Genomic DNA, 25,005 nt, shown 5'->3' with positions numbered 1-25,005 from the left:
TTGTGGATTAGATTTTTTTTGTAAAAGAGTATTTATATGTTAATATGCAGAGATCTTACCAAACGGGAAGGTTTTGTTTATCTATCCCTTCGAGAATGGTGGTAAGTAAGTGGTATCAGTAAAAGCTTCTAAGAGGGGATATTTACTTTGAGAAAAATCATGCTGAGTAAATCAAATGGTGGTTATATTGATATACATATTAACACTTCTTAGCGCTTTCAAATACACTGATTTAATAATAAAAATCACCTGAAGTTCACTGACCTCATAATGTCCAGCCATACGAGGCGTCCGTAAAGCCAGATATTTAGTAACATTTTGAGGAAGTTTATTTTATAAAACGCGTAATTTTTTTACTTATAATATTTTTTTAAATGTAGTTTGTCAGCCTACCGGCGATTTGACTTAAAAATAGGAATATCCTAAATTATTTCATTCATGTAAAATTTTATCAGCGATTTATTATCAGTTCGCTGTTATATAACACGATGAACCTGTGTCGTATCGCTGTCCTTGTCGCTCTTTCTACACTTGCGCAGTGCTGGAGCCTATCCACCGACCGCGTTTGGTAGAAAGAGACGTAAGGCATTGCATTAAATTTCGATCCTATTCTGTAATGTTTTGTCCAATCGCGTCCGATCTCTGCGTGTTCCGGTTCTTTGTCATCAATGGGTTGCCGGGCGAGTCCATTTTAAGTGCCACTTGAGATTGTTTTACACTTTATTTTCATACTTCATGTTCCAACAAAACGTGTTTTTGCGATGCCATTATAACTGTGGTCGATCTCGCGTTTAGCTAGCGTTTTTACATGCAGTATTTTGTGTGATACCGCTTAAGCCCTTTCGATACCAAAGAACGGCAGCCACTTCAGCTGACTGCGTTGTACGCAAGGCTACTCTAACTAAACTAGTACCTAGTAGTCCAGCATTCACGGGCGGCGGACGGTTCGCGAGTTCACGCAAGTGATAGCGGATATGTTGTTGAGGTTTAAAATGTTATTGGAACGTTTCCCATAGGTGCGAGGGTGACATTTTCGTGTCGGATCGGTATAGTATCGCGTAGGATTCCGAGCGAGCGAGTTCGTCGCGAGTGCAAGTAAAGACAGATCGCAGGCCGAGCTGAGGCTCAATAATGCTCAAATTTCTCACTCACAAGCTGAGGACGCATTCGTTGAATGAGGAGAACGTTTCCGAGAAGGTGGGTGTTGCCGCAGAGCCGGCTTCGCAAAACGAAGGTCACACAGCTACCAGAAAATGGCCGCCGCTAGAACAAAGGAGCGGAGCGTTCGCCGGCTCGCACTGGCGAGCTGCAGGCTTTTAAACTATATCTTTACACCTTACGAGGCAGACAAAACATTTAACTAATAAATCCACAAGCCACTTTTAGCAAACATGATTTTGTTAATGCAGGAAATTGAAATAGTTCCTACCCCTTCATAGGACATTCCCTGGGGATTTACTGCTATTTTCATCATCACCTTTAAAATTGATTTTGAACTAGTGTGTAGTTCAGAGCCTATTTAAATAGCCACGTTTCAATATTACTTAAACGCGTTTACCAAAAATATCATCTTATAAAAATAAAAAATATGAACAATTTTTTTTCCTTTTCATTGGTACCTACTTCTCAAATTTAGGTGTCTCCAATACAAGAAGTCCTTAGGCTGATGAGCGATTGATCGGGAATTGTTTTCCAGGTGGAGGAGCGGGACTCCGGCACCGAATCGGACGACGAAGCAGACCGGGACAACGGTGAGTGTTCAATCATCCAGAGCTCCTATGCTTCCTGTAACATTTGCCTGGAAGAGTTATCGAAAAGATCTAATTTTTCAGCTTTTACCTAACAATTTTCTTTTCGAACTTTCTCGAACACTTGAGGCCTTTTAGTATTCGGAATTACCTAGCTCTTGATATACGTACGTAAATAACTGTGAAATGCAGTCTTAGATATGAAATAACAAATTAAATAGAAAGATGAAAGTCTTTGTATTTTGAAAAGCCGGGTTGCGGCAACGCCTCTGCCGTGCGGCGACACCGGCCGGCCGGTCACACCTTTCGATCGTTGAATTACAGAATTCGACGATTTTCAACCAAAGATTTTAAAGCCAGGTTCATAGTTAATAATTTTTTAATAACAAACCTTTGAGACACTTAATAGTGTTGGAAATATCAGACAAACCATTAAATTTTAACTATTTAACATGGTTGAACCTAGTAGCCTTTAAGGTTTTTGTATGACTAGATATTTTGTTTGTGTTTCAATGCAGTTAGATATACCTACTTCAATTATGTTGCAAATGGAAGACCAAGAATGTTCTTTCTTGTAAAACCGATCTCGCACATTGACATGACCAGCTTACCGTAGCACTCAAGGTCATGTACGACAATATGGAAGGAGTTTTTCCAAAAGTATCGTTACTTATTCCCGGACAGACGTCAAAAAGGCTTTTTTTGAATTTTGTCCGGCTTTAGGTCAGCCTAGTAGGTACCTACCGATTTTGTTTGTTTGAAATTGAAATAGGTATTAGTCTGTGTGATTTTCAAATGAAATCATTAACCAATGAAAAAAATACAGAGAAAAGGAAAGCTATTTCCAATTTTTATTTATGAGCTACAATTGATACTGGATTTGTTGATTATTATGAACTTATCGATATTTAGAACAGTTTACTTATAGCGCTGATGTGTATTTAATTTATTAGGCTTAAATATGATTATTCTGATGTGTAAATTGTCCAAAATAGCTCTGTAGAATTTTCGTGAGAGTTTTACAGACATACTTAAATTGTATTATTTATATCATGGTGAGACTGCGCAGTGCTATTGGTATGTACATAATGCTTTTTGGCATTTTTTTGTACACCTCATCGTACAGACTACGAAATCTCAAAAAATATTTCACTTAAAATCTAAAGACACAAACTATTTTTCAGATTTAGCTACCTATATAGGAACTTGTCCTGTTCATAGGTAAATTTTTCGTGCCTTAATCATTAATTATTAATTATTTGACGGCCTCTATGGCGCAGCGGTAATAAGCTTGTCTGTGACACCATATCTCGTAACACAAGTTTCGAACTTACTTTGAGGCCAACTCGATCTGTGTTATTTGTCCCGTATATTTATTTAATTATTATTTAATCTGTCTCAAAGATATCCCTAACTCCGAACACGAAATAGTCGCATCTAGAACATTGAAGATATAAAATTCAAGTGACCTAGGAGCAAAGTGCTTGATTTATTGAAAACCCACTGATACTATATCTAGGTGCACTTTGGTTGCAAATTGCATTACATTGACGTATGCGGACGTGATGATCATCATTCAAGTGCTTTAGCGGTGCCAAAACAAATATGTACCTACTGACAATAGCTAGCTAACTTATGTATTATCATTCAGTTTTTTAAATATTAAATAAAATTATAAAAATATTGGACGGCACAAAAAAAATGCATTGAAAAAAAAAATAAACTGTATGGTTGAGAATACACCTTTATTTCAAGGCCCAATTTTTTTTTTACAATATTTAACCAGGGTGTAGATTTTTTTTGCATATGTATGTAAATGCATTTTAGTATGGTTGTATTAAATTTATAACGGTTTGCATTTAGTACCAGTATGTCTGATCAATGAATACAATATTATGTCTCACTTTGTTGTATGAACAAACATACAAAACTTTGAACTTTTTTATCACCTGTAATGGACGTATCCCGATGTTCCCGTCTGTGCCTGTCACACCAGTCATTATCCGGCGCAATGGTGAAATTATCCCTATGCGGTTAGTAATAAATGCCAAATCGCCATGATTTTGGTCGAAACATGTGAGTTCTCGTTCGAAATGACGTGGTCATTGTATGCTAATGCACTATAGGATAGTGTTGTAGCATTTGCATATCGATAGTTTGATAAAAATTGTGACCTTGAGCATCTGCACATACGATAGTAAGAATATATATAGGTAAATGTTTTGATTAAGATATTACATTTGGTATTAATTGATAAAAAATACAATACATATCTCAACACATCTATATCTCTGGCGGGGTAGACAGAGCCTTGAAGTCTGAAAGGCCACGTTCAGCTGTATGACATAATTGAGATTTAAAATGGTAAAAATACACACTGAAGATTCATAATGGTAAAAATTTACACATAATATTAACCAGACAAATGGTTTATTTATTAAAACTTTTTAGTACAAAATATGTTAATACTATGGGATGATTTAATTCTAAATGCATTCCTTTGGATTAAGTAGAGTAATAATAAATAAATATATACGGGACAAATTGCACAGATCGAGTAAGTAAATGAGTAAATTCGAAACTTGTGTTACAAGATACTAACTCAACGATACTTTATTTTATTATAAATACTTATTAAGATAAACATCCAAGATCCAGGCCAATGAGAAAAAGTTCGTTTCTCATCATGCCCTGCCCGAAGTAACAATAAAGTGATAATGGTCATCATGGCTTTAGGACTATAGGGAAACTAAGTACTACAACAATTTATTTTTGAATTTTGTGTAACATTGATAAGATAAATAACATCGATATTCTACTTATATTATAAAGCTAAAGAGTTTGTTTGTTTGTTTGAACGCTCTAATTTCAGGAACTACTGGTTCGAATTGAAATTTTTTGTATTTTTTATCGAGGAAGGCTTCAGGCTATATTACATCACGCTGCAATTTTTAGGAGCGAAGAAATAATGGAAAATGTAAAAAAACGGGGAAAATCATCCTTGAGGGCTTCAATGATGCCCAAAATAACTATTCCACGCGAACAAAGTCGCATACACAGCTAGTTTATTATAATGTCGATAAATCAACAATACTACGGCATTCTACACACCGTATGCGCATTAATTTCATAGTATTTGATAGTTCGGTAGGGTCATTAAAATACAGGTTATTCTTATTATCCAGTGTTCCAGTTATCAAATTCATCATCATCATTTATTCAATCATTTAAAACCAATATATGATGACTATAGTTAATAGCTATGTTCCAAAAAAAAAATGTCATTTGAAACTGTCCAGTAGTTCCAGAGATTAGCGGTACAAACATGCAGACAGAATTGTTTTCCAATTCTTTCTTTACTCCTGTTCCGTCATCGCCAAATGTTTATATGTTTCCCACGGATATCGTAAGGCGACTAAGGGCTTTTAAACTTGGCGTTCTTCTTTTAGAACAGTCATATTTTTAAAAGCGACGGCCTAGCAATCTGTCAATATTTGAATCTCAATTACATCTATAAGCCATACAGCTGAACGTAGCCCTTTAGTCTATGCGCGACTGTTGGCTCTGTCTATTTCGTCAGGGATAAAGACGTACCTATATGTACATATGTATATATATAGGTAACGTTAGTAGATACATCTTCATACAAGCATTCGATAAGTCGATAGTTACTTTTAAAAACAATAATTACTAGAACTAGTGCCGTGTGGTTCCCGGCACCAATACAAAAAGAATAGGACCACTCCATCTCTTTCCCATGGATGTCGTAAAAGGCGACTAAGGGATATGCTTACAAACTTGGGATTCTTTTTTAGGCGACGGGCTAGCAACCTGTCACTAGTTGAATCTCAATTCTATCGTTAAGCCAAATAGCTGAACGTGGCCATTCAGTCTTTTCAAGACTGTTGGCTCTGTCTACCCCGCAAGGGATATAGACGTGACGGTATGTATGTATGTATGTATTACTAGAACGTTGTAACAGAAATTAATATACTAACAGCTGTTTACGCAAGATAATGTTTTAATTTTAGATATTTGTGTGTTATGCATGCTAGAAAAACAATTACGAATTGTGTCCTTCAAATGCCGGTCGCATTTTATCAAACATACAATCACGTCTTTATGGCTTACGGGGTAGACGGAGCCCGTCGTCACACAGTCTGCTGTACTATGGACTTGGCCACATGAGATTACTGTTATCTGTCACGAACAAGGTTTTAATACACACAAGTCAACCAGCATGACAAGTACGTGCCTAGAACTCTATGACGTGGTAATAGAGGCGAATTTGCAGTGAATTTAGGTATGTAAATGTGCTGTTGAGGATTCTTTTATGTGCTTTATTACCTTAGCGGTAGGCAGAGGGCTACATCTTACCTCTTGTTAGAGCAATCAATTATTATACTTACATACTTCTGAGGGGTAAATGCGAGTTTTAATCTGTCGGAACGCGTCGAGCAAGTAAACGCGAATTTGTACATACATACATACATAAAATCACGTCTGTATCCCTTACGAGGTAGAGAGAGCCAACAGTCTTGAAAAGACTGATAGGCCACATTGAGCTATTTGGCTTAATGATAGAATTGAGATTCAAATAGTGACAGGTTGCTAGCCCGTCGCCTAAAAGAAGAATCCCAAGTTTGTAAGCCTATCCCTTAGTCGCCTTTTACAACATCCATGGGAACGAGATGGAGTGGTCCCATTCTTTTTTGTATTGGTGCCGGGAACCACACGGTATAGAAAGTATGCATAATATTCAAGAATAAAGCAAAATGCAGGTTGCTTCCTATAGAGCGAGGTGAAAATCATTATTCAACCTATGTCCAGCATTGAACATCCTACGGCTGATATGATGATGACTTATAATGTCGCATACATACATATACATATATGTACAATTTGATCCCGGATCCAGCCAGCGCCTGTCTGTCTCCTTGATATCCGTGTGGCAAACTTGGTTAACCAAATCGTCTGCATGGGCGGCTGTGTGTGCGCTAATCACATAATTAGATTGCACGCCGTAAGCCCATCGTCACAAATATCTAGAGCCCAGAGAGTTACCCTGTCTGTTACGATTTTGTTTGAGCTAGTGGCGACATCTGTCTGAAAGATATAATCATCATAGAAAAATATCGTTTATTTGTTTAGCTTAAATCGCAGGATTAAATATCTTTTTGAACGGGCAAGAACCTTTACAAAGTGACGTCCATAATAAAGTAAGTACGTGTGATATGGTGGTGTTATAACAACACAAATTATAAACTTGTTCGTGGTTAATGTAATCGTAAAACGATTTCATTAGCTATAGTTGGTACTCATAATAATTTATTAATCATAACAAAGAATTAAAACCTATTATAAATCCATGGTATAAATATATTTCTTTAATAGTTACGAAGTAGTTTGATGTCATAATGGCTGGAAAAATTTGGTGGCCACGTATTGCTATTATCTGTGGGAACTAAGGCATGTTTTTAATTGTTGAGAATAGGTAGAAATAGTCATGTGGTTCTGGGCGCTTCAGAATAGAACCACTCCATATAGTACGAGATCCGGCTGCAAAATCACTACGTTCATCGCGTAGTTAATCAAACTCACATTTTAACATACATTTATGAATAGGATAATACATAGATAATAGGGTGCCAGTCAATAAGTGGCCGCAAGTAATTTTAATTAAATTAATGTTAATTAATTTTCCAAAAAAAATTTCGTTCACTTGTTTTTTAAATAAAATATCATCCACATCATAGAAATGTATGTAAAGAATTCGAAAATCAATGGGTGCCGTTACACACTCGGCCGCAACTACTACGCAGCCAGGTGTAAACAGGTAATATTTTGGTCTATTTATACGTTCATGTCGTACACGCATGTTTTTTATATCAAATTAAAGCTAATTTTTTTTTTAATATGATGATATATCGCTGCCTGTGAATAAATGGCCGCAAATTAGGGTTGCTAGCTGTTAAAAACTCGAGGTATCCGAGATAAAGTGAAAGAGAGTTAGCGCGTAACGCCACTTGTTAGACAAGGATGGCGAGTACCAGCTGTGCGAGTATTTGAAGCCATTGCGCACGCGTATAGATAGGGTTCTCAACAGTGCAGCTAAATTATTCTTATATGCTAACCTTCTTTTTGAGCTCGTTATACACAACGTTGTTGATATCATTTATTTATTGAACTTGAAAGTGTTATTACGTAACTAACTAACTAACTCTCTTTCACTTTATCTCGGATACCTCGAGTTTTTAACAGCTAGCAACCCTAATTTGCGGCCATTTATTCACAGGCAGCGATATATCATCATATTAAAAAAAATATTAGCTTTAATTTGATATAAAAAACATGCGTGTACGACATGAACGTATAAATAGACCAAAATATTACCTGTTTACACCTGGCTGCGTAGTAGTTGCGGCCGAGTGTGTAACGGCACCCATTGATTTTCGAATTCTTTACATACATTTCTATGATGTGGATGATATTTTATTTAAAAAACAAGTGAACGAAATTTTTTTTGGAAAATTAATTAACATTAATTTAATTAAAATTACTTGCGGCCACTTATTGACTGGCACCCTATTATCTATGTATTATCCTATTCATAAATGTATGTTAAAATGTGAGTTTGATTAACTACGCGATGAACGTAGTGATTTTGCAGCCGGATCTTAGACTAATATCTTTCCCGTGGAATCGCGGAAAAGACTTGAGATTCCTCTTGTGTGCGATGGGCTAGCAACCCATCACAAGACTGTTGGCTCTGTGTACCCCGAAGCGGATATAGACATGACTATACGTGTGTATGGAGTTATTAAATAAATCGTCCTTCAAAATTTTTTTTCTTATTCTTTTTGCTGGTATGTTTTTGCTTTTATTTGACCATAACATTTCATTATCGATTTTCCACTCTTTCCTTTTTTAATCTTTTCTCCTACTATTGTATTGAAGAATCGAAGTAGGTACATATCTGTAACGGCCTTTAATTTGTGTCATCATGACACGACGCTGCCTGCGAGCGTACAGGGTCTGCGCTGTAATTCTGTAATTGGATGCGAAATATCTTCAGATACAATGCTGCGTATTAACATACGCATACTAGCAGCAGCCGGCGACTTTGTCTGAACGGGAAATAGTGAACTTTGGTGTAAATGATAACCAACTTGATAGATCTAATGTAGGTTTTTCGTTTATGCAATTTTTTCAATGTTTGATTATGTGATGCAAGGGAATGCAAACGATCGTATGATTGATTTGACCATCTATTGTGTAAAACTAATTAAAATATTAATAAATCCCTACTTATTATACTTAATGAGAAAATATTTGTGTTTTTGCTTGTAAAGTATAAGCTCTGCGCTTATAGCATTACAAGCGCGTTTTTAACGCTCGAAAAACTGTTGCTGTCCTTTTTCCACGTCATAATAAAAAGCGAAACATCGATAGTTTTTCGCGCGATTAAAACTGCCTCGCGCGTGTGATGGATGCTACGGGGTTGGTCAATTTTTATGGTATTTAGCACAGAGGTACACAAATTCTTCAGGAGTAATAAAACCTCCTTTTTTTTCTGGATACTTCAGCGAAGAAATACATACATAATTATAGTCACGTCTATATCCCGTGCAGGGTAGACAGGGCCAACAGTTTTGAAAGTGCTGTAAGACCACTTTCAGCTGTACAGCTTCATGATAAAGATAATATATAGTGTGAAAGCTTCGATACCTACTTGGATGACTTTTAAATAGGGTTGTTTATCTATTTCGTGTTTATTATACATCTCGCCTCTTACTAGGAGCACAGGTTATCTGCCGTTGTGACTAGACCAGAGATAATGGCTTCAAAACAAACCTGATAAAACAACTCACTTTCTCCGATGGCAAGTATTTTATTCTTTATATCTATTTAAAAGGTTCGTTCCTGTCTACCCCGCAAGAGATATAGACGAGATTATATACATACATATGGTCACGTCTATATCCCTTGCGGGGTAGACAGAGCCAACAGTCTTGAAAGACTGAATGGCCACGATCAGCTATTTGGATTAATGATAGAATTGAGATTCAACTAGTGAGAGGTTGCTAGCCCATCGCCTACAAAGATCCCAAGCCTATCCCTTAGTCGCCTTTTACGACATCCTTGGGATAGACATGGAGTAGTTCTATTCTAAAGCGCCGGAAATTGTATTGAATTGCAATTCAATTTTAGTGACAGGTTGCCAGCCCATCGCCTACAAAAAGAATCCCAAATTATATAATTGATATAATATTAAATGCTGCAGTGTAGTTTGTTCCGCCGCTTATTCTACACATACGCTTTGGAGGCGGTAGTAGATATAATTAAGTTACGTATACTATATTTAAGTTATGTGACGTCAATAAGGTGATAACTTGTAGGTATTCAATATTAAAAATAAATCTATTCTATTACTCATTGTAAAATTGATTACGAATTTTTATACATCCATACATAAAATCAAATTCAAATTCAAACTTTTATTTGCATAATATGAGTAGGTACAACAAGTACAATCATTCCACTTGCCACGATCTCTGCATACTTCCTTCGCTTCATCCACATTCATAACTCTCTTCATGCAAGCTCGACGGTTTCGGGTACTTTTGACCGAATACGAATTTTTTTTTGTTTAAATCCAAGTTATCTCCTACCTATGTTTTCCAAATTCTAAAAAATTCTGTAATATAATCTGACAGCTTGGAGTATAACCTGGGTGTCGAGCAATGAACTGTGCTCCAATTTAATGGCCGCCGTATACAACAGCTGCGTTTGCGATGCAATATGACTGTTTTATTTCTTATTTTAACGCTGAAGTTAGTGCCGTGTGGTTCCCGGTACCAATAGAAAAAGAATAGGACCACTCTTATCTATTTCCCGTGCATGTCGTTAAAGGCGACTAGTGGATAGTCTTACATAATTGGGATTCGTCTGTCTGACTTGTCACTATTTGAATCTCAATTCTATCGTCAAGCCAAGCAGCTGAACGTGGCTTTTCAGTCTTTGAATGATGTAATTATAAGTAATGTTATGTTATATGTACGACTATTAAAGAAGTTCTGATTTCAGAACTGTGGCAGTGTTAAGAACAACGAATGAAAATCATAGGTTACGCCAGTTGCTACCTTTCATTTTGTAAAAAAACATACATACATATTACCCATACATAATTATTCTATTCAGGGTTTCCAAACTCTTTCCTTCTTCAGAACTACATCCTTTCGAAAATAAATTCTATTTAATATTGATATATTGATATACTAGTTATAATTCCAACCTGCTTTCACAGAGACCAAACTATATTTAATGGACTAATATAGCTTTTCAGTCTGCAGAGACTCTAACTCGTGAATAAAAGATATCTCCTAAAGGGAACATATTAATTGGAGGTTAGGACCAGGTCCAGCGCGGGTCGTAATCGTAACTAATAAATAAATATATACTTATAAGGTACAAATTACACAGATTGAGTTAGCCTCGAAGTAAGTTCGAGACTTGTGTTGCCAGATACTAACTCAATGATACTATATTATAATCAATACTTACATAGAAAAACATCCAAGACCCAGGCCAATCAGAAATAGTTCTTTTCTCATCATGCCCTGGCCGAGATTAGAACCCGCAAGGGATATAGACGTGATTATATGTATGTATGTATGTATATCATAGTAAAAATTGGTAAATTGATCAGCAGCCCTGTTTCAATTTATTCCAATTCGTCTCGTCAATTGGCAATTGTGGTGTGAATGACAGGACGCGTTGGCTGGGGCGGGAACTGGAGAGCGGGGTTGCAAAACAACTACAGTACAGAGATATAGCAGTCCAACACAGAGTTGTCAGAGTGTCAATAACCTGAGATGTCATAAATCAGAAACTTCACTTTGAGTACAAATACGGTGAAAATCATATTAAATAAAATAATATTATTGTTACAATATTATTAATAATATTGTAACCGCATTTAATACTAGCTGTTGCCAGCGGCTTCGTTTGCCGTTGGGGATGAAATTTCTAAGTTAGAACAAACCTAACTGATCTGAGAATACCGCGTTTAAATCTGAACAATAGTTTTCGCGGTATGCGGAAACAAACATACAGACAGATGGAAATTATAAAAAATCACGCACATACACATTCACACTTTAAATAATTAATCCCTCTATAGATTTTTGACCCAACATCTTTGAAGTATAGTGGTCAGTTACTTCTTGTAATGGTTTGTGGTTAACTGTAAATTTTTCAAATAGTTTGAGTATTAACCTATGCTCTTACGGCGAGAAAAATCAAAGTGAAGACACCTGCACATTTCAGGTAACTATATGTGTAATCATGATCCAACTAGGGTCTTGCAAAGTTGCGGAGTCAGAAGGGGAGTCGCTTTGTGATCCTGACTTGTCCAATTCAGGTTAAAGGTATACCCTAGGTTCCTCTCCAGAGAGGTGAGCATGCAACCGGGACTAAAGCCAGGAGGAAGAAGTCATCTACATATCTTTTTATATATGGATGTCGTAAAGGGCGACTAAAGGATAGGCTTACAAACTTGGGATTCTTTTTTAGGTGATGGGCTAGCAACCTGTCACTATTTTAATCTCAATTCTATCTTTTTATATTTAGTAAAATATTCCCCCCCGGGCTCCACTCCAGGACTGTTGACCGACGACGCAGCTTGATTTCTGCACCCTAGCTTTTTATTCTATGTCACAGATATGAAGCAGTTAACTACCATGTAACGATGTAGTGGTGTGAATGAGCGTCGGGAGAGATGGCCGAGACGGGCAAAAAGAAAACTGGCAACCCGCTCACTCTCTTCCGTTCCGATATGTTTCCTAGGGTTGCCAGGATATTTAATATTTTTACTACCACCCCTGTCTGTAGGTATCATGCATTAATGTTCTCTAATGGTATCATGTACCTAGGTATTTATTTCCTCTTATTTTATTTTTATTATTTTCGTTTCGTAATGTTATCTCACACTTATCGCAATTTATAATTAGCATCTACCCACGGTTTCCCCGCGTGAATGTGTTATTTTGGCGTATAAGCGAAATTTCTACATAATGTAAGAAAACATACACATTTGATTTGGTATACATATATAAATATGACAAACGTTCAGATTGAACAAAACCGGAAAAGTATTAGACTAATATTTTTCCAATTCTTTTAGAAAATAAAGATAAAATAACACTATTACCTAGCGATCTTTACAATCTGCCAACCCTACAATGTCTACACGGCACTCGGCTACATTCATACACACATAGCCCCATCCCTCTCCTTTCACATACGTTAGACAGGTTCAACCGACTGGTTTCTCGTTTCCGAAGAAAGACGCCGTATGAAACAAGTTCCTAAAAAGGTTTTATGTGAAACGTCTGTCTCTTTCTGACTTGGTCATGAAAAATTCATACCATCCCATAGAACTTATCATCCAACTTATATTATAAACTAGCTGTTGCCCCCAACTCCGTTTGCGTGTTAATGGAAATACGAAGGTTAACGTTATTAAATAAACTCAAATTCACCAAAATAAATTTTAACGAAATTTGGCATTAGCTACTAAAATTGAGAACCTTATCCTATTTTTGATGTCGGTTAAAATTATAATGTTTTAGTAAGCTGTCAAGTAAGCCAACTTGTATGAAGAGCAATATTTATAATAATTCAACTCAAAAAGTTGATGTAAACTTGTGTTGTTCTGCAACGCGGGAGTACTCACGTCGCGTTTATCATACTTTTCATGATAACATTAATTAATTATTAAATGATCTGAAATTAATTACCAGTAGGTACCTATATCTCATTTTATTTCACTTACATACGACAACATTTTTTTGTTTGTGTTAAAAATAGGTAAAGCGATTACCACAAGATACATGCATAAATATAGTCACGTCTGTATCCCTTGCGGGATAGACAGAGTTGACGGTCTCGAAAAGACTAAATGCCACGTTCAGCTATATGGCTTTATGATGGAATTAAGATTCAAATAGTGTCAGATTGCTAGCTCATCGCCTACAAAAAGAAGACCAAGTTTATTGGCCTTTCCCTTAGTCGCATTTTACGACATCCAATGGAAAGATATAGAGTGGTCCTATTCTAAAAAGCCGGAAAGCACACGGCACTTGCTTTATTGCAAATAGTCCTGAAATATTGTAAAATTCGCCGAATGTTACCTCATCGTTTGTATAAAATTTCTAAACTTTGTTGTAACGGTCGATTCGAAAACGAGATACCGCTGAATTTAGCGAGGTCGAGACAATAGCAACTAATTCTTTCAAACAATGCGATGACCCAACGGAGATGTTTTGCGCCATTGTAGCTGGTAACTGTAGCACAATATTTACCTACACGATGTTCCGTTCGCTCTCCAAATATGGAGAGTGTAGGTGAAATTTTGTAGAAACATTAGAATAGAGAATAGATTTATTTTCAAAATTGGATACAAGGTATCACTTATTGACGTCGCATCACTTAAATCTAATTATAACTATTCCCCTTTCCAAAGCGCATGTGTATAAGAAGCGGCGGAACAAACTACACTGCAGCATTAATACATGAAATTAAATTATTTTTATTCTATACTAGCTGTCCCGACAAACGTTGTTTTGCCATATAAATAACATTTAAGTAATAACTAGTTAAATAAAAATGTTAAGGGTGGACAATACTTATTACTCAATATGCTCACAAAATTTCACGAGAATCGGTCAAGCCGTTTCGGAGGAGTCCGCGGACACGAGAATTTTTTTATATATAAGATTATGGTACCTTCATTTTAACATTACTTATGGAAGAGAGAATACATTGTTATGATTAATTAGTGTATACGAAATTTTAATAAAAAAAATAATTGAAGTTGGCTTTTGTAAATACAGAAAATTTCCGCATTTATATTATGACTTTAATTTTTTTTGCAATTGAAGAGGTTAGAATTATTCATAGTCACGCGAATGAACTGTGAATGTAGTTGACATTTACCAGGAGTGAGTTAGAAACTAACACATTACTGTAAACATTTTGCCAAATCCGTTCACCGCGTAAAATATTAAATACAGCACTCAAACCCAATAGAACCCAAATTGTACAACGGAGGAAATGAAACAAAGATAATTAATCTCGTCGAGAGAGTTGAGAGTGCCGTGTGGTTCCCTGCACCGATACAAAAAAGAATAGGACCACTCCATCTCTTTTCCATAGATGTCATAAAAGGCGACTAAGGGTTAGGCTTACAAACTTGGGATTCTTTTTTTAGGCGATGGGCTAGCAACCTGTCGCTATTTCATTCTCAATTCTATCATTAAGCCAATTAGCTGAGCGTGGCCTATCAGTCTTTTCAAGACTGTTGGCTCTGTCTACCCCACAAGGGATATAGACGTGACCATATGTATGTATGAGATAAGTAAGGGGATCACAGCGTATGTTTTGCAAGGCGGCGTCATAAAAATTGCGGCCGAGCAAAAAGCGGGCGTAGAACAGGTCTTACCATCGAGTCGTGACGTGACATAACTCGTTTTAATGATAACGTGAACTGAAGAAATGTTGACGGAAATCACGCAGCCCGTCCGCGAGAGTGGAGGCTTGTGAGAGGTGCTCTGCTGATGATGATGATGGTTAATAGCGTTGTTGAGGGCTCGGGTATCAGGGTTGATGATAAATAAGAGAAAAATGAAGAATTACACATTAGAGTGGAAATTAAGGGTAGCGAAAGAAAATTTATTGGTACATGTTTAAGATTGTATAATTTGATTACTTATTATTTATTAGTTTACTTAAATAAATATATACGGGACAAATTAAACAGATTGACGACGAGATTACGAGATACTAACGCAATTATAGTGTATTATATAATAAATACTTAAATAGATAAACTTCCAAGACCCAGACCAATTTAGAGGAAGTTTGTTTCTTATCATGCCCCGACCGGGATTCGAACCCGGGACCTCCGGTGTCACAGACAAGCGTATTACCACTGCGCCACAGAGGCCGTCAACTTTAAATTGAAATTGTCTTAAAATCAAAGCGTAATGAACAGTTTGCTAGTTTTCGTTATTACTATAATTACACTGGTCAACACTGGTTTTGCCACACGAACTTTGATAGCTAATTTTGTTTTATCAGTCTACCCTCATTATTAAATCACAGCTGTGATATGTCTATTAGCCTCATATTTGTTGTGATACGGTAATACTCATAACTAGTACTACGGCAGTAAATTAACAAAAACGCTTACAAGTAAATCCTTATAAAAATATTTGTTGTTGAATTTGAACCCTTTTTTGTGATTTATTAACCCTGTGAATATGTCGAGAAAGTGTAATAATGATCCTAACTCTTTTTGTTATGTCTGCGGAGAACTAACATTCAAAAAACAACGACGAAATTTTACGAATCTTGTGTTGGAGTGTTATCAACAATGTTTTGGTTTTTCTGTCGCCCATCAAGACAAATCCTGGGCCCCTCATGTCTGTTGCATAACGTGTGTGAAAAATTTAACTGACTGGAAGAAAGGTGCACGACCTATGCCGTTTGCTGTACCCATGATATGGACTGAACAGCGAGATCACGTTTCAGATTGCTATTTTTGTCTCACAGACATAAAAGGTATAAATTACAAGAAAAAAACCACAGTTATTTACCCTAACTTATCTTCGGCTATAAGACCAGTCTCTCATTGTAAAAAATTGCCAGAACTAATACCAGTTGCAACTACTTCTGTTGAGAACAATTCACAACCGTCCACTTCAAGTGAATGTGTTGACGGGGATGATGACTTTGAGTTAAAAGGAATTGTAAACGAGCCACATTTGATAACTCAAGGAGACCTAAATGATTTGGTTCGGGATTTAAATTTGTCAAAAAAGCAGTCAGAACTATTAGGATCACGTCTAAAAGAATGGAATTTGCTACATCATAATACAAAAGTTAGCTATTTTCGAAACCGTGATCAACACTTCAGAACGTATTTTTCTCAGGATGGAGATTTGGTGTTTTGCAATAACGTAAATGAGATTATGAAAATGTTGGACATAAATTTTGATCTCTCTCAGTGGCGTTTATTCATTGATTCTTCGAAAGCAAGTCTAAAAGCAGTGTTATTGCATAATGGAAATAAGTTTCCGTCTGTACCTCTGGCCCATGCTGCAAATATGAAAGAAACTTATGAAAATATGAAACTTTTACTTGAAAAAATAAATTACAGTACATATTCCTTCAAAATCTGCGGTGATCTTAAAGTTGTTGCACTATTACTTGGACTTCAGCTGGGTTATACAAAGTTTTGCTGCTTTTTATGTGAATGGGATAGCCGAGACAGAACTAATCACTATATAAAAAAAACATGGCCTACGCGTGCATCGTTAATTCCTGGGCAAAAAAACGTAAAGTATTTACCCCTTGTACAGCCAAATAATGTGCTTCTACCACCATTGCATATCAAATTAGGATTAATAAAAAATTTTGTGAAGGCAATGGATCGCAATGGGAGTGGATTTTTGTATCTAAAAGAAAAATTCCCTAAAATAAGTGATGCAAAGATAAAAGAGGGTATTTTTGTTGGCCCTCAAATTAGGGAGTTAATAAAAGATTCAAGATTTGAAGAAAAATTAAGCGATTTAGAAACATCTGCATGGAAGGCTTTTAAAAATGTTGTTGCAAATTTTTTGGGTAACCACAAGAGTGACAGCTACAGAGAGTTGGTTAGCGAGCTATTATTGTCATATCAAGCATTGGGTTGCAACATGTCACTTAAGATCCATTTCTTAGACTCGCACCTGGATTTTTTTCCTGACAATTTAGGGGCTGTCAGCGACGAGCACGGTGAGAGGTTCCATCAGGACATTTCTAATATGGAAAAGCGGTACCAGGGCAAATGGAGCCCAAATATGTTAGCAGATTACTGCTGGACAATTAAAAGGGACCAACCAGAAGCTAAATATTCAAGAAAATCTTAGATTATTAAGTCATTTATAAAAAAAAATAACTTTTGATTTACGAGATCTGTGTTTTTCCTTAATATTTTAAATTACTCAATAGAATAAAATCCTTGTCTAGCAAATTTTTTTAAATGTTTATTTTTTCTTACAATCACCAATTAAAGTAAAAATTATCAAAAAAGTCCGTGTGGCACGACAAAGTTAAAATTTTGTTGACCAGTGTTATTTTTACTTAAAAGCTGAACGTGGCCTATCAGTCTATTTAAGACTGTTAACTCTGTCTACCCCGCAAGGGATATCGACGTGGTTATATGTATGTATGTATTTTTACTTCTCATCATCAAGTAGTTAGTTACCTCATGTAGATATCAAGCTAGTTTGAAAACAGCGGTATCTAAGTAGGACGATCCAATTGTCCCGCTGCGTACGCGCACGGGCGAGCGAGGAACCAGTTTCAAATGTCAAACTGATCGTAGCTCACAATGGCAGAATGATCTTAGCCTCATTAGAGGGCCACGTCAGGTTTAAAGTTGTATTATTTTCAGCAGCTGATCTGGATGCTTTCGAAGAAGATATTTTATCGACAAAGTTTTCGAATGTAATACCGTGTGGGTCCCAGCATTGATAGAAAAAGAATAGGTGGTCCTATTTGAATCTCAATTCTATCATTTTACCAAGCAGCTGGGTGTGGCCTATCAGTCTTTTCAAGACTGTTGACTCTAAATACCACGCAAGAGATTTAGACGTGATAATGTGTATATGTATTAACTAGATAATCATACAAACTATATTTTACAGTCGCTGCCTGGTTCCAAGGGAGATAGTTTTGTCCACTTATCATTATAATGTTACTCTTTAAATTATGGTGTTATATCTAGAAGGCATAGGCCTCTCCAATAGATTTTCACTGTGAGCTAACTCCAGGTCCATTACTGAGTTATTCTGGGTCTTCAGCTACCTACATACCATTTCATCATAATCGGTTCAGCAGTTGTGCGTGAAAGAGTAACAAACATCCATACTGACATACAAACTTTCTCATTTACATATAATATTAGTAGCATTGGTTTATACGAAATTTAAATAAAAATTTTAATTGAAGTCTATGCAGTAGGACTTCCATTTTCTCTTCCAAAATATAATCCTAGCGTTACCTCCGATCGTTACAAAACAGTCAGCTGTTCAAACGGAGCTGTTATCAGCACGGGTTGGCCGATAACGTGCCGCTGAAATTGTGCCACCCGAGATTACGGCTTATTTAAAAACACAGGCCGATAACGCATTCAGTGATGGATGACATCACGACCATGGAAGGAACGTTAGGGCATTTTTTTAATGGCTGCCGAACTAGAGTATCCTTTACCTGCTTTGGAGCTGTGGATTTTAACTGTGTACATACATACATACATATGGTCACGTCTATATCCCTTGCGGGGTAGACAGAGCCAACAGTCTTGAAAAGACTGAATGGCCACGTTCAGCTGTTTGGCTTAATGATAGAATTGAGATTCAAATAGTGACAGGTTGCTAGCCCATGGCCTAAAAGAAGAAACCCAAGTTTTTAAGCTTATCCCTTAGTCGCCTTTTACGACATCCATGGGAAAGAGATGGAGTGGTCCTATTCTTTTTTGTATTGGTGCCGGGAACCACACGGCTTGAACTGTGTTTTTGTTTGAATTTAACTCTTCTTGTTGTGAGTCTCTAATAGTAGAAGTTCACTGTCGTGTGGTTCACAATATCCTAAATCTCGTTCTTTCTTCCATCATAACGCAAGGCGACTGAGGGATAGGCTATAAACTTGGGATTCCTCTTTTTAGGTGATGGGCTAGCTACCTGTCATATTTGAATTTCAATTCTATCACTAAGCTAAACAGCCAAATAAGTGTACGTGGCCAATCGGTCTTTTTAAGACTGTTGGCTCTGTCTACCCCGCAAATGACATAGCCGTGATTATATGTATGTATGTAACGCAAGTTGTATGCTTAGATGTTGAATTAAAAGCCCGTTTTCTGCTAAAGATCTAATACGTGGTGCTTTAGCGTGCTACAGAATATTTCATGATGAAATATTTTTGCGGTCAACTAACTACTTTTATGTTTTATATCTCTTCTGTGACTTGCACAAGAAGAGACAAAGATGCTGCATTTTACTCTTTTGGAAAACAAACTCTTGGCAAAACTGTTTCTCGTGTATAAAGCTTAGATTACCCATTATGAAATTTGGTGCTAAAAACTCAGCTAAAAATCTCCTTTAAGCTGCAATACCCACTGTATGTTAAATCTATACTAATATTATAAAGCTGAAGAGTTTGTTTGTTTGCTTGAACGCGCTAATCTCGGGAACTACTGGTTCGAATTGACAAATTCTTTTTGTGTTTAGACCATTTATCGTGGAAGGATTTAGGCTATTTATCATCACGCTGCAACTATTAGGAGCGAAGAAATAATGGAAAATGTGAAAAAAAATATTCCTCCTTGAGGGCTTCAATGATGCCCAAAATAACTATTCAACGCGGACGAAGTCGCGGGTACAGCTAGTATTGTTATAGTCGCCAATCATATACCTCCTGTGTTTACCTCAATTGGCAGCTGTAGACAACTATGTACATATTATATCAACTAGCACACTTAGCAGTAGGTATATGTAAGATCTAAAAACCTTTTAAAACTTGGCTTATCGAAATAATGTTATCCCACGGTCGGTTTCTGAAGTGCAATTGTCATAATTACCGCAAAGCTAGTCATGTAGATTGAAAACGAGCGACGCGGGGCGGGGAAGCAGTGCTCGTATACAGTACAAACTGTGTAGAGACTAAGCTGTTTCAGCGTAAATTTACGTACATACATATAATCACGTCTATATCCCTTGCGGGGTAGACAAACCCTACAGTCTTGTAAAAACTGATAGGCCACGTTCAGCTATTTGGCGTTAAGATAGGATTGAGATATATATATTATATATATTTTTATAATTCTACTTTGCCAATTTTTATTTTGTTATGTTATCGTCTATGTACGAGAATTTATTTATATTTAGTAGTTTATTAGATCTTACTTTAATTATAAAATAATTATCATTCATTCAAATTGCATTGCCTATACCTACTTACCTGTCGATTAATAGTTAGGTAGGTATTTACTAGTACAAAACAAACAAGATATACGTGTGAGTGAATGTGGAAAGCGAAAGAAGTATGCGAGGATCATAGCCAGTGGAAATATGTATGATAGATTCGACGTACTCCTCCGGAATAGTGGACTGATATTATGTATATGCTCGTATAGAAACACGCAATTTAAAAGGGAGTTACTAGCGGTGAGAACATAGATATATCCGTTAAACGTAATACTAATATCTGTGAGTTAATTATAAGACTGTTAACGCCAAAAAAATAGTTCATCTTCATTTAAACACAGGATTACCAATTACCTTAAAATAATGTAGCTTGTCCTCCGCACTATATCTCCTCTGTGCTCGGGCAGCGAATGCAAGCTGTAGGTATCTCGCGGTCGTTCACCTTTGCACTGAAACCAGGCCGCGGCGAGAAGGTTACCGCTTGCACGCTGTACCGCGTAAATATTGTGGAAAATGTTTGAGATAGATGGAGCGCGTGGTGCCACGTGGACGGTAATATTCATACTATACATACATACAAATGGTCACGTCTATATCCCTTGCGGGGTAGACAAAGCCAACAGACTTGAAGAGACTGATAGGCCACGTTTAGCTGTTTGGCTTAATGATAGAATTGAGATACAAATAGTGACAGGTTGCTAGCCCATCGCCTAAAAAAGAAAACCAAGTTTGTAAGCCTATCCCTTAGTCGCCTTTTACGACATCCATGGTAACGAGACAGAGTGGTCCTATTCTTTTTTTTATTGGGTGCCGGGAACCACGCGGCATATCTTTTATGGGAATTATTACCTAAAAATTTAGAGCTTCAGGTCATAGCCTCCACGGATATTAACGGGTATCGGGACTAATTAAAGACTGATGATAAAATCTTGGACTTAATTGATTATCCAATCCAATGAGAGTACCGTAGCAGTGACAATAAGCGCTTAGCATCTGCTTAGCCGTTATACTTTTGACCCTTTCCGGTTGTAAGAGGCACTGAGGCGGTTTGTAAACCTTGACATCTCATTTGAAGGTTTGACTTACCTTACACAACAACAGATTATGCAATCACCGCTTACAACTAAGTAACAATTGACCAGGCAGAGACTTTTAAAGAGATATATCTTGGTGATGCTTAAAATATGTATATAGATCTTAAAAATAAGAAATGCTTGGAAAATAGTAGTACCTACATAATATTTTTTTGTATGTTTGTAATATCTTTATTGCATAGAAATTTACACAGTAACAAGAAAATAGTTAGTACATAGTTATAAAAGAAACAAATCACTTGCAATGGCGGACTTATCCCATAAAAGGATCTCATATTATGTCGCTTCGTTGCATTTTTTACAAGAAATAATTTACTATCTCCGTCTCATTGCCAATTTAGTGTTAACAGTGATTATTCATAATTTGTACTAAAAGATAAGTAAATTAATATTGATTGTAGGCCAATACAGAATAACGTCAATAAGAACGATGATTTCCCAAACTCAAAACATAAAAAAACCATAAACCAAAGAAACATTACGTTGCACCGTTTATGGTCACAGGCCAAAACAAGATCGTACTTATATGATTGGACAAGTCGGCTCGTGGACTGGTTTTAGCTGAATGTTCAATTTGTTTTTGTGTACTCTTGTCAGACGTCAGATTGTATCATACAATATGTCGACGGAGAATTGTTATTTGTCGGTCGAGATCTTGACGTGCTCCATTAGGATTATAATCATTATCGCTATTGTTTCTCAAATGTTATTTTTTACTAACTTTCGTATACATATGTATATAATCACGCCTCTTTCTTCGAGGTAGGCAAAGATTACCTCTTTCCATTTGCCACGATCCCTGTATAGTTCTTTCACTTAATTCAAATTCATAACTCTTATCATGCTTACTTACCCAACCTTTCGCCAAAACGATTTGATCAATTTTTTTTGCCAACTTTGTATTTCTTCTCTCTCTCTCTCTCTCTCACTTATCATTGCATCTCATAATTCTTGTTTGAAATGTGCATTTGTGAGTCAAACATCATTTTTAATTTTATTATAATTATTTGAGAAACATGTAATTAGTCAGTTATGATTTTAACCAATAAAAGGATTTCTTTTTGCCGTTTTCTAGTTCAGTTCAGTAATTGCGTTTCAAGTCGCAAATTTTTGTATTTATTTAAAAATTCACAGAGAATTCCGACACAGATGACAACTTGAATTGAACACGAATATATCAGAGGCAAGAAATAGTGACGTTGAAACTGTGAGCGATCGGAGATAGGCACAAATGTCAATAACCTGATGTTGGGCCTTTCGCGATGGCCGTCGATCTAGCCGAGTGATGCTGATGTCATACTATTTGACAATTTATGAACAGCGATGTATATTATATGATTTTATACATATATTTAAAAAACAACTTCATTTATTCTTCCATTTCTGCAATTGTAACAGGGTTCTATCATTTTAGGCATATTTGTATAATTTATCGTAAAAGAGTGTAGAAAACAAATCATAAACTTATGTATTGATCAGATAAATTTCCACTTAAATATAAATATCTGAAACTTTATGTCTAACATTGGCAATTGAAATTTACACAAATATCTAAACAGAAACCTCTGATGCTAAAAAAAGTAACGAAGCTCATTAAACTAACACACATGAAACCTGAAAACCTTTTGGTCGAGTAATAAAAAGTCATCTAGAAAGGTCTTTGGCCGCGCGATTAGAATAATTCGCGGGAAACTAGGCCGCCGCGTCGCCTCGCATTGCTGTGCGTTTGCACTCCTATCCCACAGGTGCGAACTCAAATGACATCTGCTCAAAATTACTATATAATACTACCATTTACTTCAAAAATAGATAAAACAACCACCATTAATGAGCTTGAAATAACTTCAAATAAGCAGATGATCAGAAAGGACATTTCCTTTATACTTTTGCAGAATCCTGTAAATACGTAATATTTGTTGCCTGATTGATGGTAGTAACAACTCTGCCATGGTCATCTTTAGTGTCTAGACCATACGAAGGAATGGCGTCAAATTCTTCAGTTAGAGTTTCTGGCGCCGACATGGTTTAATCGGTAGTAAACATGTTCACCAAAACGACAATAATTGTCCTAAGAACTTCTAAAGAGCTCGTCGCAATAAAACTTGGTACAAATGATGAAACATGTTAATGTACGATTACAGTAATTTTCCTTATTTGTTTGCGTGCTACGCACAACCGCGCGTGTTCGCCGGCAGTTAGCCCGCAAACTACATTGTATGCAACGTGGCACTTTTTTTCATCCAATCATTCCCATTATGGCGTCCAATTAAAGGAGTTGATCGCGAGGTTCCCACTCTCACAGCTGCAAAAAGTTATGCTAACTATTGTTATTTGAAATGCGATATTCAATAAAGATTCCTATTCTAAAGTGCCGTGTTGTTTCCGTCACTTTATAATAGGCCCACTCCATCTCTTTCCCATGGATGTCATAAAAGCCGACTAAGGGAATAGGCACATCATGTGCAGCTTTTACCATGATCCAATATGCGTTAGGTTTCCTGCAATAGTTGCGGAGGTAAGAGGGGAGTCGCTTAGTGTAAAACCTGATTTGACCAATTCAGGACCAGGGGCTTGATAAGGAAGAAGAATAATAAGATTCAATAGAATAAAGATGATTGGCATAGAATAGCGAATGTTAGTGAAGTAAACAGTAACCAAATGAGCTGCTTTATCAATGTGTGTTCTTAATAGTGTAACTACATTGTCTGCTTGAGAGAATACAAATAGCGCAGAAACTCTAATAATTTTAGTGCGGAATGTTTGTACAGCTATTTCCTGCGCCGTGCGTTCAGAATCCAAATATTAGAATATCTTTTATGAATTGTTCAAAATGTTTATCTTCAAGATGTTTGCAAAGACTTAGATGTGTAGTTTTAACTTTAAATAAGATGGTAATATTCTTACTTCTTTGGTGAAAATGTGAAACTACTCACAATATTTTCTTATAATTTCATTGGCATTAGCAAGTAACTCAGTATTTACCGGTTTAACTTTCGAATTTATAATATAAGTTGGAAATTAATGTGATCTAGGTATATGTTTAGTTAGGATTGATGATGACTAGTCATTAATTGTATTACGGTTTTAATTTGTTTCAATTGGATCGCTGATTGCGTCTATTTTGTACCACAG

General features: G+C 36.3%; 1 protein-coding gene across 1 annotated transcript in view; it reads left to right on the top strand.

Annotated features, from left to right (window-relative positions):
- The first annotated feature begins 642 nt into the window (after window positions 1-642).
- LOC106140638 (uncharacterized) overlaps window positions 643-25,005 on the top strand; it is a 55,375-nt gene continuing 31,012 nt past the window's right edge. The window contains exons 1-2 of the mRNA XM_060947611.1: window positions 643-1,197; window positions 1,697-1,751. Of these exons, the coding sequence (XP_060803594.1) occupies window positions 1,132-1,197; window positions 1,697-1,751 (121 nt within the window). The 5' untranslated portion in view covers window positions 643-1,131. The remainder of the gene's footprint in view (window positions 1,198-1,696; window positions 1,752-25,005) is intronic.

This window comes from Amyelois transitella, chromosome 14, assembly GCF_032362555.1.
Source record: "Amyelois transitella isolate CPQ chromosome 14, ilAmyTran1.1, whole genome shotgun sequence".
NCBI classification, from domain to species: Eukaryota; Metazoa; Arthropoda; class Insecta; order Lepidoptera; family Pyralidae; genus Amyelois; species Amyelois transitella.
Note: the sequence above shows the minus strand (reverse complement) of the source record. Positions and strands in the feature narration are given on the sequence as shown.